Source organism: Aspergillus flavus, chromosome 4, assembly GCF_009017415.1.
Source record: "Aspergillus flavus chromosome 4, complete sequence".
Taxonomy (NCBI): domain Eukaryota; kingdom Fungi; phylum Ascomycota; class Eurotiomycetes; order Eurotiales; family Aspergillaceae; genus Aspergillus; species Aspergillus flavus.
Genome location: NC_092405.1, coordinates 752,068 through 771,502, shown reverse-complemented (window position 1 = coordinate 771,502; position 19,435 = coordinate 752,068). Strand labels below are relative to the sequence as shown.

General features: G+C 49.5%; 7 protein-coding genes across 7 annotated transcripts; 2 read left to right on the top strand and 5 right to left on the bottom strand.

Moving 5' to 3' along the window:
- Window positions 1–272: 272 nt before the first annotated feature.
- Window positions 273–1,129, bottom strand: F9C07_3447 (uncharacterized protein; the record flags this gene model as incomplete). Its single annotated transcript, XM_041292594.1, has 2 exons — window positions 273–783; window positions 846–1,129. The coding sequence occupies 2 exons, from the start codon at window positions 1,127–1,129 to the stop codon at window positions 273–275; spliced, it is 795 nt and encodes a 264-aa protein (XP_041145764.1).
- Window positions 1,130–2,500: 1,371 nt separating this feature from the next.
- On the top strand, window positions 2,501–6,120 carry F9C07_2202582 (vacuole effluxer Atg22 like-domain-containing protein; the record flags this gene model as incomplete). The annotated part of the gene is made up of 4 exons (XM_041292610.2): window positions 2,501–2,922; window positions 4,130–4,314; window positions 4,389–4,664; window positions 4,733–6,120. 4 exons carry the CDS (start codon window positions 2,501–2,503, stop codon window positions 6,118–6,120), a joined length of 2,271 nt encoding a protein of 756 aa, XP_041145762.2.
- An 84-nt stretch (window positions 6,121–6,204) lies between these two features.
- On the bottom strand, window positions 6,205–8,765 carry F9C07_2283072 (major facilitator superfamily domain-containing protein). The gene is made up of 5 exons (XM_041292593.2): window positions 8,199–8,765; window positions 8,024–8,137; window positions 7,922–7,975; window positions 7,401–7,862; window positions 6,205–7,345 (listed from the first exon to the last, which is right to left on the bottom strand). The coding sequence occupies exons 1-5, from the start codon at window positions 8,282–8,284 to the stop codon at window positions 6,376–6,378; spliced, it is 1,686 nt and encodes a 561-aa protein (XP_041145761.1). The 5' UTR covers window positions 8,285–8,765; the 3' UTR covers window positions 6,205–6,375.
- F9C07_2283071 (reductase with broad range of substrate specificity) lies at window positions 8,766–9,806 on the top strand. The gene has a single exon (XM_041286207.2). The coding sequence runs from the start codon at window positions 8,879–8,881 to the stop codon at window positions 9,677–9,679; it is 801 nt and encodes a 266-aa protein (XP_041145760.1). The 5' UTR covers window positions 8,766–8,878; the 3' UTR covers window positions 9,680–9,806.
- A 34-nt stretch (window positions 9,807–9,840) lies between these two features.
- On the bottom strand, window positions 9,841–10,786 carry F9C07_2106044 (uncharacterized protein; the record flags this gene model as incomplete). Its single annotated transcript, XM_041292592.1, has 4 exons — window positions 9,841–10,191; window positions 10,268–10,432; window positions 10,498–10,634; window positions 10,687–10,786. 4 exons carry the CDS (start codon window positions 10,784–10,786, stop codon window positions 9,841–9,843), a joined length of 753 nt encoding a protein of 250 aa, XP_041145759.1.
- Window positions 10,787–11,096: 310 nt separating this feature from the next.
- F9C07_3440 (putative MFS sugar transporter) lies at window positions 11,097–12,702 on the bottom strand (the record flags this gene model as incomplete). Its single annotated transcript, XM_041286205.1, has 2 exons — window positions 11,097–12,439; window positions 12,498–12,702. 2 exons carry the CDS (start codon window positions 12,700–12,702, stop codon window positions 11,097–11,099), a joined length of 1,548 nt encoding a protein of 515 aa, XP_041145758.1.
- Window positions 12,703–16,847: 4,145 nt separating this feature from the next.
- Window positions 16,848–18,727, bottom strand: F9C07_2232100 (amino acid transporter; the record flags this gene model as incomplete). Its single annotated transcript, XM_041286204.1, has 10 exons — window positions 16,848–16,931; window positions 16,998–17,113; window positions 17,165–17,192; window positions 17,250–17,447; window positions 17,500–17,714; window positions 17,767–17,910; window positions 17,962–18,293; window positions 18,381–18,453; window positions 18,504–18,517; window positions 18,582–18,727. 10 exons carry the CDS (start codon window positions 18,725–18,727, stop codon window positions 16,848–16,850), a joined length of 1,350 nt encoding a protein of 449 aa, XP_041145757.1.
- Between the last annotated feature and the right edge of the window lie 708 nt (window positions 18,728–19,435).

The window sequence follows — 19,435 nt, the reverse complement described above, 5'->3', positions numbered from 1 at the left end:
CAAGTTCATATAGTCATATCTGGTGGCGAATCACCACAACTTTCAGATATTCATAGCCACTCAAACAATCAGAAGTTACTCAACTGGAGATGCCTATATCCAATTATACATCGACCAATCCATTGTCCAAAGGCCGATTCACATCCTCTCCCAAAATAAGCGCTAAGCACAAATCAAACGAGGAACATGCTTGAAAAGTTGAAATTAGAATTAAAATTGAAATAAGCGAATTCTGTGTTAAACGACCTGTCACATAGCAATTTATTATGTGCTCACACATTATCAGGCTTCACCTTCTGGTGTCCTTCCCGAGTAGGCTTCACATAGTCTGCCTGCAGAACAGCCGATACACCGAAGGCCATGGCGATAACCATAGAGATGATCTCCTCCAGAACAGCCATGCACAAGTAGGCAGTGAGGCTGGTATTGTTGTCCTCGGCCAATGACATCATTGAAAAAGTCGTGTTAGAGCTGTAATCGCCGAGAGCCGCGTAGATCAACCGAACCAACAAGAAGGGAGCAGACAGAACAATGGCAAGGAACAACCTCTTCTGATACTTCCGCATGGAGAAGGAGTATGTGAAGAATAGCCAAGCAGTAAGGAGCATGACGATGACATATATGGCGAGAAAGAGACCCATGGCTACTTTGGGGAGCGCGCCTGGAGTGTAACCATTTGTCGTGTCGGCAGTACTGACTCCGACGATACCAAGGATTAAACCGACAATGCCCATAACAGTTACCAGTAGGAGAGGACGATGAGGAATCTTTTTCTCCAAATCACTAGATAGACATCCGTTAGATTACGTTCATCAGATCGAAGACCCTGACCGGTACCAACTTACATTAATCTCAAAATTCCAACATAAGCTAGCAGCAGAGGCGCAATACCAATAAGCTGGCACACGAACATGGCAATCCTGACCTGCTTCGAATCATGATCGATCGAAATTAATGTAGCAATACTGCCAGCAAGTCGAATGAGAGAGAGCATGAAGGGATATCGCCAGATTTTGGCGCCGACTCTCCAGCCTGTCCGCTTCCAGATAAAGAGGGAGGCGACAAGAATGAAAGGGAATATGATGAGCTGGAGGATAGCTATTCCATCTGCATAGGTCACGGCCCCCATGGTGCTTTTTATACGTAGTAGTGGAGCACGAGTTGTATGAGAGAGTTGGAAAACGAATGGTTGGAGATGGATAGAAAGACCTGGTGGTTGTGTGCTCTTCTATACAGGGGACAATTGAGCCCTTTTATCTACTACTTCATACACATATTGATGTTTTTCGCACCGGCTTCCCTCAGCCACAGCTCGAAAGCCGTGCCTGACTGGTTCAACATCTAAGATGCCTAAAGAAGACTAGCGTGGACAGGTAGTAGGGGTGGTAGTAGTGAACGCTGCCAACGGGAGCTTGGAGTAAGCAATTGTATTGGCTCGCTTTCGCCAAGAACCTTTTCTGAAATTGGTATGTCGCTCGTAGGGTCAAAGAACCTAGTAGTAGACGTAGCAGCATATCAACACTGTTGCTCCAAGTTCAACTCCGAGTGGTTGGGGCCAAAAAGCTCCGGCTACTTTTGAGATGCTCCTTTAGGGGAAATGAAGGTGCAGATCTCCTAGTGTCAGACTGTCAAGTGCCTCATAATTGCTATCCATTGAACCGTCACGCTTATCCTAGTACAGTAACCACATCGGTGTAAGGCTCACTCGGGGCATGGGGCCGTTTAGCATTAAGGATTGCGTAAGTTACTAAACTTAGCGTTGGGGCTGAAGAAACAATTGTTGCCCAGCGTCGCGGGTGGGGGCCATTTTGCCTGTTCACGATATTCCTCACTCTAACCCCACACTGGGCTCAGCCTCCCAGGGCTGCCAAGAGAGAACAAGCATTTGAAGGAGCTAAGTGCAATACCTTGTTTCCGATGTCAACCTACCTGTCTTCAGCCTCATTCCAGCACGTTTGATAATTGAAAGTCTTCATATAGCAGCCCCCTTTTCCTCCTCGTTGTCTCGTCCTCATATCTGATCGCCTTGTCGGCGCATGCTTCAATATGCCATCACTCAATGCACCTCGCGCGAGAACGTCTAAAAGTTGCGAAAATTGCCGTGCTGTGAAACGACGCGTGGGTCTTCCCTCCTCGTTTTAGTGATGTTGAGATTAACGTGGCAACACAGTGCGACAAGCAGGTTCCCCAATGTGGTCAATGCATTCGCACGCGCGAAACTTGCCTTGGATACCGCGACGAATGGGACTTAGTCTTCCGTGACCAGACAAGCCACACCATCAAACGCTCCAGGAACAAATCAGAAAAGAATGGGGCCTCAACCGCTGGTCTTTACTTGGCCCCACCTACTCGTGGTCCAGATCCCAGTCTCGATGACATAGGCGTGAACTATTTCCTCCAGGAATTTGCCGCGGGGGGCTGTTGCCCCTCACGCGGATATCTCACCTATATCCCGACTGCCTATTCGGTCGATGTTGGGCATCCGACCCTTGTCGCCAGTATGGCGGCCGTGGGCCTCGTGGCTTTGGCAACTTACCAGCCCGAGCTTGTCCATCACGCGCGGGCCAAGTATTCCGAGGCGATCAACCGTGTGAATAATGCTTTGGCATCCCCAGTTGAGTCAGTTAAGGACAGCACTTTAATGTCGGTGATCTCGCTTGGGGTTTTCGAGCATGTCTCAAATTTTGAGTCGTGGGTTCGACATGTCAAAGGAGCTGCAGCATTGGTGGTTGCCCGAGGTAAATCTCAATTTGCCCGTAGGCCTGCCATCCTGATGTTCAATCAGGTGCGCGCAGATATGTCGGCTGCCTGTATTCAAAGCATACAGCCATTTCCGGATGACATGCTTGAGTTGCAGGCAGAGGCAACCAAGTACACAGACCCTTCTGATGCATTCTGGTTACTCGGCGTGCTTGCCACACAGTGCGCGACCCTTTTCGCCGGCGTCACAGCCAAGAATAATGGCATCTCTTTACCTAGAGACATGTCTTGGCTTGACTTCCTGGAAGTATCGACTGCGCTTCAAGATGACTTCCAGTATGTTCTTGATATCCTTGCTACACAGGAATCATACACAACTATCCAGGAATCCTGTGGGAGTACGGAATTCATTTCCTATAATGGTCAATATCACCTATACAAGACATCTTGGGCAATAAGGCTTTGGAACAACTCGCGAATGGTTGAAATCATCGTTTGCGAGATTATATGCTGGCTCATAAAAAAGATTATCACCGAGAATCCGGATTATCCCGCTGAAGGCCGGCTGAAGCTTAAATCAAGGCTACAGTACGCGACACATATTATGTCAAGACGAGGAGAGGAGATATTGGCCAGTGTTCCGCAAGGTTTGGGGCTTATATTGTTACCCGATGCCAATAAGCCCAAACAACCGAACATATCGGGGGGGTATATGCTGATATGGAATCTCTATACGGTCGGAAAATCTCCTGCCATTAGTCATCAAAATCGTCAATGGGTCATCAAGCAACTTAAGGATATCAGTAGGACTTCAGGTATTGCGATGGCGTTTCAGCTGGCCGAAGATCTTGTTAAAATAGAACAAACGACCAATTGAGAATCCCATCTCTGCGGACTCTAAAGGATTAGGCAGGCCCCTTCAGAGATCGGGTTCGAAAATCTGTCCCGATAAAATCAATACAATATGACGAGACGGTCAATTGCTGAGATCTTATTATCTGCCCCATCGCCAAGAAAAGACCGGATCTGTGCCTGTCAAATGACGTCAGTGGCGCTTTGACGTCTCGATGCTCGTGAGTAGTGGAGAGAGGATCCCACGAGATATATGGACTACTTGGAGAGTTCAGCATGGCCGGACACGGTATCGGTCTATATGCTTATAATACCTACCTATATACGACCACGACTACAACGGTTTGTCGGGTACATTAAACCGGAGGACAGGGGTGTATAATTGTGTGATTGGTCGACAGCTGGAGATCCGTGGGAGGGCCAATCAGGGAGTGACAGGGCAATTCCGAGAGTTCCGCGTTCGGATGAATAATCGCTTACACCAGAACCAGCACTTCCAGAGCTTCATGTCATCCTCGCCTTGCTGTCGGTCGGTTCCTGCAATGGTGTAACCGGGCAAGCTCATTATATTCCTCAGCCACTCCCCACTCTCCCATATCCTTATGACCGTCGCCCCTCCATCGCCGAACTCCCCCGCGGCGGAGCTCCAGCAGCGTCCTCCGCGGTACCCCGGCGAGGATACAACCCCGACCAGCAAGCGCGAGATCTGGGGATGGTATGCGTATGGAATCGCAGCGGAGGTATTCGCTGTATGTGGCGTAGGTAAGGCAAACTATTCCAGAGTATTGGTTCTTCTCGATTTAGTTGTCGTGGTGCTAATCATATCGGCGCAATAGGTTCTTTCCTGCCACTCACATTGGAACAACTAGCACGCGAACAAGGAACCTTCAAATCTAGCCACCTGCCCTGCGTTGGTCCCGGTTCACCGTCTACATCTGTGAATGGCACGGCCCCTGCTATGCTCCGTCGTGATGAAGCCGAAAACGATCAATGTGTCGTAGGACTATTGGGCTTGAACATCAACACCGCCAGTTTCGCTATGTACACCTTCTCCTTGGCAGTGCTAGTCCAGGCATTGACCTTGATATCCTTCAGTGCCTTAGCGGACTACGGTATGACTTACCTATGTGTTGGCAATTATGTCTCGAGCTGAACTGTTGACAATATCGTTATTTTTCAGAGAATAACCGTAAAACCCTCCTTCTGGCATTCGGGTTCATTGGGTCCGCCACGAGTATGTTGTTTGTCTTCATTGCGCCACCGATCTTCGTCCTTGGGGCCCTCCTGGTTGTCATTGGAGTTACCTGTTTAGGTTCATCCTTTGTGGTGCTCAATTCTTTCTTGCCCGTTCTGGTTGCAAACGATCCGTCCATCGAAAAAGCTTCCAAGCCCGCTGAGGAGTTACACCCCATGAGTCCCGATGGAGAATACATTCACCCCAGAGACTCTTTCTCAGCGAGCGATGCAGAATCAGGGCCTCACCCAGCAGCAGAAGCCGGTTCTGGCACATCATCAGGCCCCGCTTCACCGGAGCTACAGCTATCCACTCGAATTTCATCTAAAGGAGTCGGGCTTGGGTACTGTGCTGCCGTTCTCGTGCAAATCCTAAGTATTTCGCTTCTGTTTACGCTTTCCAAGACGTCGATTTCGAAGGTTTCCGGGACGCTTCCGCTCCGATTCGTGCTGTTGTTGGTCGGCATCTGGTGGTTCTCCTTTACAATGGTCACTCGAAAGTGGCTGCGCGCTCGGCCAGGACCACCGCTGAATACCGCTAATACCGGGGGGCAGGTGAAACGGTGGCGTGTGTGGTTGCGACTCGTCGGATTTGCCTGGAAATCTTTGTGGAAGACGGTTAAGATTGCGGTGCAGCTGCGGGAAGTTTTGGTGTTCCTAGCCGCGTGGTTTCTCCTATCCGACGCTATGGCCACGGTATCCGGAACGGCGATTCTCTTTGCGCGCACGGAGCTCAAAATGAGCACTACACTCGTCGGCTTGTTGTCCATCACCGCAACTTTGTCCGGCATGGCTGGTGCCTTCTTGTGGCCTGTGGTCTCGCGACGGTTTGGGCTGAAGTCGAACCATACAATCATGCTATGCATTGCTCTATTTGAGATTATCCCTTTGTACGGCATGCTGGCATATATTCCTGTCTTCAAGAAGTGGGGTGTGATCGGTCTGCAGCAGCCGTGGGAAATCTTCCCACTCGCCATTGTCCACGGGGTGGTATCGGGTGGCCTGTCTTCCTACTGCAGGTCCTTCTTCGGATTGCTCATTCCTCCTGGCAGCGAAGCCGCGTTCTACGCGCTATACGCTGCAACAGACAAGGGCAGTTCGGTCATTGGACCAGCTATCGTGGGAATGCTCATCGACGCGACCGGACAGGTACGGTCGGGCTTCTTCTTCATCGCGCCCTTGATCTTGATGCCAATCCCGCTCGTTTGGATGGTCAATGCCGAAAAGGGCCGACGAGAGGGAGTGGCCATGGCGCAGCGTCTGGAGAAGGGCCACGAGACGGAGATGAGCGAGCAGACCGAAGAAGCTGAAGGACTCCTGGCGAGGGGTATATAAGTAACGATTGGGTTATATAACGCGTACATGTGTACATGATAATGGAATTTTAGATCATGAATACATATAGAGACTAAATCATTTAACGTCCTCTACCTACCCGTGCACGTCGTCACCATATGTATAGTACAAAATATCATAATATACACTTTTCCACCCCGACATCTATGGTATTCTCATATCCAACTCAAAACAGGTAAAAAGACAAGCACCAACGCCAGATCCAGACCCAGATCATCCAAAATCCACCACTATTTATCTACCACTAGCAGTATCCCCAACCTCAACCGGCCCATCCACAAAGGTCCTCCCCCCAGCAGTCTCATTCTTCTCCAGCTCCTCCTTTTCCTCAGCCCCAGCAAAAGTCGACTCCCTCATAAACGGACTCCGCCTCCTAATCTCCGGCCCCTTCAACACCAAAACAACCGGAACAACACTCAACGCAACCCCAACAAACCCCAACAAACTCCCCGCCCAGCCATACCCCAAATTCTCAAAAAGCTGATAACTAGCCAACGGCAAAAACGCCCCGAAGGAATTCCTCCCCAGACTCGCCGCACTCAACGCCGAAGCAGCATACTTCTCATACGCATCCGTCAGATAATTCACAACAGCCATATAGATGGAATAAATGCCCAGTCCAGTGGCTGCAATACCGCATGTCGGGACTATCCAATGCACATGCGGGAAGCTGCTCCAGCCGTACCAGAATAATCCGCCGGCGAATAGCAGACTGCCCGGGATGGAGGTGTAGAGTCTTGCTTCGGGGATGGGGACGCCGGGCTTTTCTTTGTTGCGGGATGCAGAGCGGAGGTAGATCATGTCCTGGAGGGGGTTGACTAGGGTGCCGATTAGGGCGCCGACGGAGATGGCGAGTTGGATTAGGCCGGTTTGGAGGGTGTTCATGCCGTAGTTTGTGGAGAAGGTTTGCACGACACTGCTGAAGAAGAGGAAGAGGATACCCCAGGCGAAGCTGATCCAGAGTGTGAAGAAGGCTACTACGGGTTCGGTGAGGAGCATGCGCGTGGGTCGTTCGAAGGATACTTGGAGTAGTTTCCAGACGCTGGTGTGGTCGAGTTCTGCTTCAGCGTAGATGGGACGCCCTGTTTCGCGGCGGAGTTTCTTTGCGCGTCGTTTGAGGATTACGTCGGCTCGGGTTTCGTATAGGAGGAACCAGAAGACGGGGATTAGGCCGGCGTTGTAGATTATTTGGATGTAGAAGATCCTGGTTCGGTGGTTAGCTTTGGGTGCTGGTTTGTATATTGTGTGGGGGTGCTCACCATCGCCATGGGTCATTTTTATGGATCGCTTGGATCGCGGACCCCACGAATGGTCCCAGTGCGATACCAATGACGCTTGTCAGTCCGAACAGGGACATAGGTAGGCTTCGGGCTTTGTCGCCGTACCAGACGTCGCTGATGCTGCCGCCTACGATGTTGATCGCTACGGACGAAGCGCCTCCGCCGAAGAATCGGGTCACGACGAGGGTCGCGAAGTTCTGGGCAAAGGCGGATGGGAACAGCGAGATGACGAGAATGGTGTATGCCACGAAGTATCCTGGCATGCGACCAGATGATTCCGTCAAGGGGACGAATATCAATGGCCAGAAGGCGGCGCCCATATTCCATGAGGTTGTGGCCCAGGCGAGGTTTGGGAATGGCTCATTCTGCACATGGAAGCGCTCGGCCATGTAATTGTTCCCTGCGCCATAGGATCCAGCAGGAATACCCGTGAGAATTGATCTATGTAATTTGTATCAGCATAAAATTGCAGTGGATTGGCTGTATAGTGCCCAACATACATAATGCAAACGGTGATGGTCAAGGTCCATTTGTAGGATGTGCTCCAGTTGAACCTAGGTCATCTTCTCAGCGATATTCAGAAGTCTCCCGATCGGACATACGGGTTATCTGGATCATTTTTCCCGTTCCACGTGTGAAGCTCAATCTCTTGGTCGCGGATATCATTATGGCTGACGACGCCGACATGGCGATCTCGATGGAAGAACGATCTCACCCTACATCATGTCACGGATCAATCAAACTAAGTCAACTAGCGTAGAGTCTGTCTCAACTAACCGTCCCAGAAACGAATCGTCAAAATTATTGTCATACGATGTACTCACCCTGCGCAGTGAGGGGGCTTCAACGGGATCGGACGACATTAGCGCGAGAATTGGGTCTCAAGGTCCCCAATCGATCATCAAAGATGGAGATGAATATGGAACTAGTGTCCCTGCATTGCTACTATCTAGGACGAACATGAACATGCCTTGTTATAAAGTGGAACCTTGGGAGCCCACTTCGTGTCGTCATTGTAGCAACATTATCCAGTTGGTTCTGAGACTCCTTGTACTCCGTAGGGTTTCATTCCCGTCACACGCCCGCGCGATACGAGCTCTCATAATGCTCTACTAATGCTATCATAATCCCGGGGCATGTACTCCTGTGTGTTATCTGATGCGAGAAAAAAATGCGCTCTCATAACGTTCTCGTAATGCTTTCTAATGCGCCACTAAACACAACTTTACCCCGCGATTATGCATTGTCCAATAATCGTTCGTTGACCGGTCGGAAGGGGCAGGAGAGAAGTCGTGATATCATCAATCTAGAACAAGTCCCCATGACATCACTGCCATCCTGGATAAGCTACTTATAGCCCTTATACTACCGCAACATTTGACATTCAATTAATTCAATCCTCCATACCTCAATTGTCTCTGTGGTACTAAAATAACCCTCTGCATATACAATCCAACATGCCTATCCCCGTCCCCTCCGCCAACTCCCTGACCGACCTCCTCAGCCTCAAGGGCAAGGTCGTCGTCGTAACGGGCGCCTCCGGCCCCCGCGGCATGGGAATCGAAGCCGCCCGCGGCTGCGCCGAAATGGGCGCCAACATCGCCCTCACCTATGCCTCGCGTCCTCAAGGCGGCGAAAAGAACGCAGAAGAACTCAAGAAAACCTACGGCGTCGAAGCCAAGGCCTACAAATGCGACATCGGCAACATGGAGAGCGTCCAGAAGCTCGTTGACGACGTGATCAAGGACTTTGGACAGATTGACGCCTTCATCGCCAACGCTGGTCGTACCGCTGACGGCGGCGTCTTGGAGTCCACTGTCGAGGCGTGGATGGAGGTCGTGCAGACGGATCTCAACGGAACCTACCACTGCGCTAAGGCCGTGGGGCCGCACTTTAAGAAGCGGGGCAAGGGCAGTCTGGTCATCACGGCCAGTATGTCCGGTCACATTGCCAACTTCCCGCAGGAGCAGACCTCCTACAATGTGGCTAAGGCTGGGTGTATCCACATGGCACGTTCGCTGGCGAATGAGTGGAGAGACTTTGCTCGTGTGAACAGTATCTCGCCTGGTTATATCGATACGGGATTGTCGGATTTCGTGGACCAGAAGATTCAGGATCTCTGGTTGAGTATGATTCCCATGGGTCGGAATGGTGATGCAAAGGAGTTGAAGGGTGCTTATGTGTACCTGTGCAGTGATGCCAGTTCGTACATGACTGGTAGTGATCTCCGTATTGATGGTGGTTACTGTGTGCGGTAAATGGCCCGCTGGCGGTCTGATGAGATGATTGACGCAAATAACCACTTTTGATGTGATGAGATAATGCAAAACAATTGATTGTGAATGCCATGACCTTAATCAATATACAAGACCAAATCTCCTGAACACCCTGTAGAGGTAGAAACTATATTATGAACTGCTTAAGCAGCGGGGCCAGCAATGGCCGTGGTGATCTCGCCCTTTTCGATGTAGACACCGGACCAGAACCAATCCTCCTTTCCTCCTTTCTGTCCGTTATCCAGACGCAGCTCACCAACGTGCCAATCCTTCGAATCGGTCTGCGTGGCCGCACTAACAGGCTCCACGACCTTCTTCAGAGCCTCCGCTCCAGTCGAGGTCCAAAGACCAACGGTCTTCGCCGAGAAGTCAATCTCGTAGGCGAAGTTGTACCATGTGCCAGCCACGAGGTCAGTCGACCACTGCGACTTGCCGTCTGCCAACCAGCGGAGAGTCTTCTCGTCGCCGCCGTACTTGAGCTCGGTGAAATGGCTCTGAACCCGTTGTTAGCATATGCTATCCATCGGGCAACCTAACGGGAAAGTGTGAAAATAAGAAAGAATAAAGTACCTCGAAGAAAGCAATTTGATGCTCAAGGGCCGCAACGGGGGCGTTTTCCTCCTTGCTCTGCAGGGAGAAATGGTAGAACAGGGTGCCAGAGCCGAGGTCAGCGTCAGTCTGGGGGATGAGCTCCGAGCGCATCATGGTTTGGCCATTCCAGGAGGAGGTATCGTCCTTTAGAACGAGATGTTAGTGACTTTTCTTGGCCACAAATGTTCGTCTTGTGAGGAGCGCTGTACAATGCTAATGCGGATACCCTTCTCATCGCTCTCGTCGGCCGGGTTCTTGAAGTCTGCGCTGACTTCAAGGTAGTTGGCGGTGGCCTCGGAGCCGTGGATGTACCATTGGTATGGGCCGACTGGGTTAGACCAAGACCCTAATTATACATTAGCGTTTGTGGTGGAGATACATTTTAGTATCAGTCATACATTTGTCGAGCTGATCAACGGTGAAGGAAGAGTTGAAGAAGCCGTCCCAGACGACCTCTCCAGCCTGGACAAGAGGAATTAGGAACAAGAACGACTTCATATTGTCCAATGCGAACGATGTATCCTGGTACTATGGTATGCAAGGCATCGGGCGCTTACTGAGGTCTTTATAATGTTGAGATGATCCTTCCTAACGGAGTGTCTTAGGATACGTTTCAGATTGATTCAGACTCGCACCGCGAGAGCGACACGGATGGACACGGATAAAACCATTAAGAATGCCTTCAATTTAACCATAACGGCCCGGAGAGCCGATCATCCGTATTGGAACTAGCAAGTATCATGTTGATCATAAACTATCCGTCAATAGTAATTTCATTTCTCCACCACTCGCGAAGGATTTCCCTTAATTACATCTTGCCCTTCGCAACACTACCCCCTGATTCATTCCCTCCCTCGATTTCGACATCTTCGGCGAGATGCATTTTGGGCAGCGTCCGCGCCAGGCGGGGCGGGTCGAAAATGGTCTTGGACCGCAGGAATATCTCGTCGATTTCTTCCAGAGTCCGTCCGTTGGTCTCCGGGAAGAAAAAGTATACAACCGGTACAATGGCCGCGTTCAACACGGCGAAAATGATATAGTACTTGTAAGAGATGGTATTGAAGCCGACTGGTGTCACTTCCGCCAGAAGGAAGTTGAAAGTCCACACGGCGGCGGTTGAGACTGCGCTGATGGCCGCCCGCAGCTGCAACGGAGCCACCTCGGTGGCATACAGGAAGGTCAACCCGGAGTAACCCACAGTGAAGATAAACTCGAAGACGAACAGGAACACCACAGCCGCTACCAGTGTACCTGTGTTGTCCGTCACCGACGTGGTACCGCCCAATATCGCCATAGATGCCGACATGCCGACCGCACTCCACAGCATCAGCGGACGCCGGCCCAGCCGGTCGATGGTGAAGAAAGCCAAGAATCCGCCAAGAGGCTGGGTGAGAGTCATGGATGCCGCAAGGATCCGAGATTGTATTGGGCTGAGTCCGAGGTACTGTTCGAAGATGGTGGTGGCGTAGAAGGTGATGAGGTTGATTCCGCACATCTGCTGGAACATCTGTCCAGTAGCCGCAAGAACCGTCCGATGGAACAACCGCTGCTCGCCCATCGTCAACATGTCCTTCCAAGATCCGGAGCCAGAGAGGGCCAGGGATCGTTCAATATCGGCGAGAGCCATGTTGATATCCTCCGAATGGGGGTCCTGGTCGGCTAACGCAGCCAGAATTTCGCGTGCTTCCTCCACTCGGCCTCTCTTGACAAGCCATCGGGGGGATTCGGGGAACACTGTGATGAATAGCATGACAATTACCGACAGAACAACCTGGAAAGCAAGTGGGAATCGCCATGAGACCGAGTTGCCCTTGACGAAGTAAAAGCCGAAGTCTATCCATAAGGAGATCGCGATGCCTGCACCGATGAAAATGCCGTCCGTTACGACGTGGGCGCCACGCTTCTTAGCCTGGGAAATCTCGGCCTGCCACACAGGTACAGTCGCCACATAGCCACCGGTGCCTACGCCCAGCACCAGGCGGGCGACAATGAATTGGGCCAGTTCGAATGAGGTCGCCATTAGAACTGCTCCGATGAGGGAAATGGCCGAGGTAATGAAGATGACGCGCCGGCGCCCAAGCAGGTCACCCAGGTAGATGCATGACAGGGATCCGAAGATACCTCCCACGGTATACAATGCGACCACCGTTCCTACACACGATAAGAGTCAGGGGGTGAGGATGCGACAAGGGTGACATAGGAAAACTACCTTGAATAGTGGAGTTATAATGCTGCTCGGCACCCTTAGTGGTCAGGGTGTTCATCTGGGGAAACTGTCTGGCGAACGATTCCAGGGTCAACAGCCCACCGGTGACACCCTGGTTGTAACCATAACAGACGAATGCTGGGCATACGACGAGCCAGATGATGGCTCGATTTAGAAGCGCACCGCGCAAACCAAAGTAAGGCTGCATGGCCAAGACATGCAACACACACAGGGATTTGGTAAAAATGGTCTGATTATGAGGCAATGGTATGAAAAAATCATGCAATTAATCCGGGGAAATACTGCATATAGAAATGGCTCTGCCAATTCAGCCCCGCTGCGATCGTTAGGTCCATTTGAACCCAGCCTGGATGCATCTCAAGTTATAAAAAAGGTATAACCCCCTCGGTCAATTCCCGGTCATCGGCGGTACCCGTGGCAAAAGACGTGGTGGACCACTTCCCCAGACTTCGCTTTGCTTGAGGTACGCCACTAGGCGAGAGTCCAAGATGCTTGGCCGATGATCGGAAGTGGTGATCATAGCTACCATCGAGGATGTCCTTCATGGCGATTCGTGCCATGTGGCTGTCGTCCAAGCCAAACTTTCACGAGGATTCGTATACATGCTGCTAAACGAAACTTCCCAGAGGCCTGGGAACATCCTCCATTTGCTATTGCTTGGAGTAACAGCGTTGGGATATCTTCCCCGCTTACCCTAAGTTGGTCAGTCTCCACCGAACGCGGCTTTGCCTCCCATCGGACCCGGCCGACGGCAGTTCAACCTCGGGCCAGATAACATTGTATTGAGTAATGGAAAGAGTCAATTGCTCATAGATCGACGTTAAAGACACAGCTCTTGAGGGTCCATTTTGGATGCATGTGCATTACCCCAGAAAACCAAGAAATCTCGCTTCGTTTAATGTTCCTTGGCTCGCCAAAGCGTCTCTTGTCAAAACGGTGACACCCGAGTCGTGTGACCTAATAAAAACGATCGCAGTTAAGCCTTAGCGAAAGAGTGCAATTGACACATGAAGGCATTGTCCGAAGGACAACCGAGCCACTGCAACCTCGTGTATAGGAGTTCTCCTCGAGCATAACTCGTACTTTATCTGCATGCACGGATTAGTCCGGAGTCCGCCGATGCAACACCATCTCTACTGCGTTCGCTTTCGGGTGTGGAAAATCAAAATATCGAAGTCTGATATGGGGGGCTATCATGTTCCTTCATCCCTGTGGAAAAAGCAACGGGACATCTCCATGCATCAAGGAGACGAGTCAATGCTCGTGGACAGGGCGGATGGGCCGGAACTGGGGAAAGTGGATCGCTTATATATGGTTGCGCGGTGAATACGCAACAACTTTTCCTATCTTTGGCAATAAGGTAGTGTTATCAGCATCCCATCGGCAATTGATAACGCCTCCTGCGGTCTTAATTGGACATGTTAGACGCTCTTGTGTGGTGATTGATGCTGCACTGTCGCCAAGATCGTCAAGCTTTTGCTCCACTGGGGGTCTTGAAAGCCCATTAGTTGACTTCATTACATGATCTCGTTACCTCGCATGTGTTATCGCCCTGATACATTGGTATTGGTCATTCCCGCGCTTATCGTTATCGTCTTCCGAGGTTGCTTGTGTCATTCCATGAGCATATATCTATTCGACCTTTCGCCCCCCGGAATCACTCGGAGATAGCATTAGCTACGTTGATAACTGGTCATGACGAGGGTCAAATTGTCATTCAAATCTGCAAATTACCAACTCGGTTCCATTGTAGCCCTGACCTTCTCTCCGTCATGGGTAAGAAATAATCCGAACAGCGGTTTGTCGGAATCCTCTCTTTCCTCAATCGATCAGAATGCAGTATTGCGTAAAATTCCGTATATGTTCACCCTACCATGTAGAAAGATTTGGAGTAGCGCTGTACCTTGGATTACCTCTCCCGAGTCCCGAAACCTTCATGCTTTGAATGGTTCTAAGCCTTAAACTCTATCGGTCGTGCATTGTTGATCTTTTCTTCACTAAAAATGATCTAAATAATGCCGTTTAGGCTTTTACGCCATAGTCGACAGTGGTACGGAGTAAATATAAATCTTAAAGGGATCATTGTGGCAGGCTCATTTTTGACGATAACTATTTTGAAAAGAAAACAACTTTGTTTGACTCTGATCCTTGCAGGGTCGTAATAGCTACACCACACAACCTAGATGAGGGAAAACTACGTAGGGAACATACAAGTGTTAAACCAACTCATGAAGAAATGAATGATAATCATCAAACAGAAGCAGGCATGGCCTCCGTAACACACTATTATATCCTGACAGCTTTGAGCTCTGCGTCTTCGGTTTGAGTCCAACAAATTTCCTCTATCAGAAAGATAATGGCTGTTCTCGACAATACTACTGTTAGTTTATTGAACCTAAGCAGTGCCACTGCCGGTTGATAGCCCATAAATATATATTTCCCAGTGGCGTTGGATAGAATAAGCAGTATGAATGAATAGGGCATTCAATTCGACACTCTCATAGAGACTCGGACTTTATTCTTTTCCGGCTGTTTTGAACCTTCCTCCCTGTCTCCGTCTTGTGGTTTCTTCCTCCTCTTTTTGTTTTATATCAATTTCTAAATTATTTCAATCTATTCATCTATATAGAGTATTTTTGTTGTCAAGCATTTAGAGTTGGAAGTTAGTCAGCCCGGCATTCTACGCTCTCTCCAACAGCCGTTCCTCGGCCCCAACTAATATTAGACCTGTTGGATTCTTCAGAGTTTTCGACTCAAATGTCTTCTAGAATCTTATCTGGTGGCAATTGGCGGTCTAGTTCTCTGAAGGCGAGAAAGTTTCAGGCCAGTGCAGGCTTCAGTATTCAGCCACGAAGCCACTCGACCATTCGCCATGTTGAAAAGTCGAGCTTGTCAATCAAGGGTCGTTCTAAGATATAATTTCGTGGTTTCGACTTCGGAGTAGATATGCACTATCTGAAGGAGTAATGTCGGAGATATCCATTGATATAAACTCAATTTCCGAATGTGCTCATTGTTGTCCCTGATACAGCTGGCCATGATAATGTTCAATTAATGGATAATGCATAACTAGCAGTCTTGAGACATGGAACGAAAAGAAAATACAATCATACACATCCCCCATCTCCAAGACTCATGAAAAAACATCACAATTAACTATGAAATACCATTAGACATTATCATTCCTCCTCGCCCTGGATCCTATCCCCCATCACTCGCAACAAACCATCCCCAAAAAGAAAAGACTATTACTCAGAAAGAGACCTCCGAACAGGCCCCGGCGCAGCAACCTCACTCAAGCACTCAATAGTCCCACTAACCCGATCTTCGGAAAGCATCCGCTCAAGGCTCAGACACTCACTTGCCACTTCATTCTGCTGCTGTCGCGGAATAGGTTCGGGAACAGAGACTTCGCTAAGCGCTGCGAAAGGATCATGTAGTGTTTGGGAAAATTGCGGAAGCGGCTGCTTCGTTGTAGTTCTGCTGCGTAGGTGGAAAAAAGAGGTGAGGGTGTGTTGCAGGTGGAAATTAGGGAGGTTGCACATTTGTTTTGGTTTTTGACTTTTGGGGTTTATTCTTTGAAAGAGAGGGGATTGTTAGCGGGATAGTGTCCGGATTTTACAAAGGGGTTGGATGTTTAGGGTGGGAGTTTTATGCTCGAGGTGGATGGGTGAAGTTTGGGTCTCATGTGGTTGTGGGAAGTTAGATGTTATGTCGGGCTGGTGACCTGGCTTTAGAATTTAGGAAAGACGGTTGTGGCGTATTTATGTACTGGTTATATCGACGAGCTCCATGCAAACTACGACGCAGTATCCATATAAGGATGATAGTTACCTTGTGGACTATCAGGGGTCGTGTTGATCAAAGTTGGAGTAGGGAACGCTCTGGTGCCTGATGCTCTGATGCTGATCCCTTTTGCACCTTCCACATATAGCCTGCAGCTCCCCAAAGAGCATTTTTGCCTTCTTGGGAGTGAATCAGCGTAAGGCGCTCAGGCTCCAGCTGGCGGAGTATAGACCCCCCCTCCTCCCCGCCGCCCACCTTCAACACCTCTTTTGACTGTCCTTATCTGCATTGTCAGAAGCCAATGTGTGGTGCAGAATTCAGGAGTAAGCACTTGTTTTACTTGTCCGCTACTGAAACTGCCTATCGCTATCCTATGATTCCTGCTCAATCATTCCGCAAAATACAGCACTAGATTAGCACGGAGGCCAGAGACTAAGGCCATTGATTGGAAGTTTCTGCGAGGTATCTATACAACAGCGTGTTTGTCGCAGCAGGTCAAGATATAAACTCCCCATGGCATCTTTAACCCAGTTATATAGCCATCAATCAGGCATTGTTGGCACATGAGAAACTAGCATTGCTTGGATCGTCGTGGATGGCTTTGCCTGATACGTACAATCCAAGTCCGCACTGATATCCGTCAGTTTATGCTGTTGTAACGAAAGTAGGAAAGGGAAGAAAATTGAGAAAACCCACCAGACATCCACCAATGCCAACAATGATTAGATTCACTACGGTCAGAAATATCTTCCGAGGGGAAGACGTGTAACGGCCCCAATTCAAGAAAAGCCAGAAAATGCCGCTCATTCCATCTATTTTGCACGCGTTAGATTGTTTTGTCCAACACAGTCGGGCAAACTTACACGTGAACCAGCTGGCGAACAATGCCGTCTACAGGATAATCAGCATCATCGGATTTCGAACATAAAAATAGAATGTGCAGCTCACTATCAAACTCAGCAGGTTGTTGAACACTGGGATCGCCTCGGCAATGATCCATGCGAGCGTCCACAGCACCAATCCGATCAGGATCCATGACCCTATAGACACCAGATTTCGCTTGTGCATGCGATCTGTATTGCGGAAGAGACGAACATATATGTACTTGCACGCTACATGGCCGTTGATCACACCGGCAATTATGATCTAGTAGTCAATCGTTAGTTGCTGCAGTATGCGATTGTGGGACGAGCTATACCGTCGGGATGGCGATTCCGTAGGCGATCTTCGAAACCAGTGGACTAGTCGATCCCAGAGCGGGGGATGACACGTCTTTGCCGCCATATCGATAGATGACTAAGGCCGTGACGGTATACATGGTTGTATCAGTTGCCTGGAGCAGGTACAGGGTTTTGGGATAATCTGTTGGTGTTTCCATCTCGGAGATGAAGCCAAAGAAAGCGACGTGGCCGGCTATATTGTTGTTAGCGTATGCTTGTGCATGTGTCCACCCTGCTCCGCGTACCATAAGCAAAGACGATGTTTGTCACAGCCAAAAAGCCCTTGTATAAACTGGTATCGACGGTCACATCGATATGTCCATCGCCCGGTCGCTGGATTCCAATAGCAATCATGGTGATCAAAACGGCCGCGATAATACTGATGAACGCTGTGATCATCAGCCCAGTCACCCTTCCTCCCAGTAGCACACTCTACTTACATGAAATGGACAACCAGGACACTTTCTTCAGAGTCCGAGGCAAAGTGCAGACGAAAGACAGGATTAAGCCGACCACTCCGAACACAATGGAGCAAGTACCATGCTTCGTTAAAGTATTCATCATGACAGTGAAAGTCAAGATATGACTACCCATGATAAAGATCAAAAAGACCAACTGAGCAGTACCCAAAAGCTCGCGACCAAATCGGCCCAACAATATTTCACCAGCGTCCGCCATACTATGCACGTGGGGATATCGCAGCTTGAACTGGCCAAGAACGTATCCTGTATACGTAGCTACCAAGCCGAGGCCTATGATGAGGATCAGAGCCCTATTCAGGATAGCCAAGCAAAATGTTTAGGATCAGCCACCAAGCCACCAAAAGTCTCGCCAGAGGACGTTGCCAATAAACACTCACGGAACAAGGCCAAGCGCCGCCATGGCCGAAGGAAGCGATAGAATGCCCAGCGAAATAGTCTCGGCGATCATGACTGTAAAGTCAGCGAATCATACATGTTACCCCGATGTGGTTGGAACGTACTCATTCCACATTGCCTAGCGGATTCAGCAGGGTAATCAGATTTGTGCTAGGGACCTCAGATTTGATGGGAGTGCTTACCACCAGCGCAAGGTGCGATACTTGACCTCTGCGAACTCTTCATCCCCAAACGGATCGTCATACATCGGCGGTGTTTCCCCATTTCCATCTTTCTTCTCGCTACTATAAGTGGGATCTTCCACACGACCGATCGAACTATGTGCCATGGCGTATGGTGTATGTATATCGTCTAGAATGATTGATGAGGATAAACAATACTCTCTAGGGCGCTCAGACGAAAATGCAATGGATGATTGATGAAAATAAGTCACTAGAAGCGCAGCAATAAATCAGTGATGAGAGTGAAATGATCACGACGAGAGACAAAATAGGGGGCGCGCAAGGCTTCCAGGTGAGAAAGATGATTTGGCCTGAGCGACCGGAGTGCCTGGAAAGACGACCTCATATGCATAGGAACATTTGGTCTGATGATGACTGGGACCATGGTTGCAAGGCTCCTATTGGGCTGACCGTCATTAACTAAGGACCAGACAGCTCGTTGGGGTTGTGGATAACCCCGATGTGACATGAATGCGGAGAAAGCTATTTAGGGCTGCGACAGTCATGGTTGAATTCTGGTCTTGATTGGAAAAGGATTCAATCCTTTCGGTTGATGCCGCAGGATATTTCCTGTCCGAGGAATCCATTATATAAAGTCTGACGCTTTTACTAGGCAGATGTTACTTTACTCCCTTACTACGCTGCCACGAGTCTTCCACGTTGTCGCATTGTGATCACGAGTTTAATCTGGGTATTGTCGATGTTGCATTGGAATATAGAGGCATGCTTAGTGGATTAAAGCCAGTTAACTAAGCCAGTTAACTATTATTCTTACGCTCAACAGTGAGGATCACATGTTCAGCATGGAAGATGGT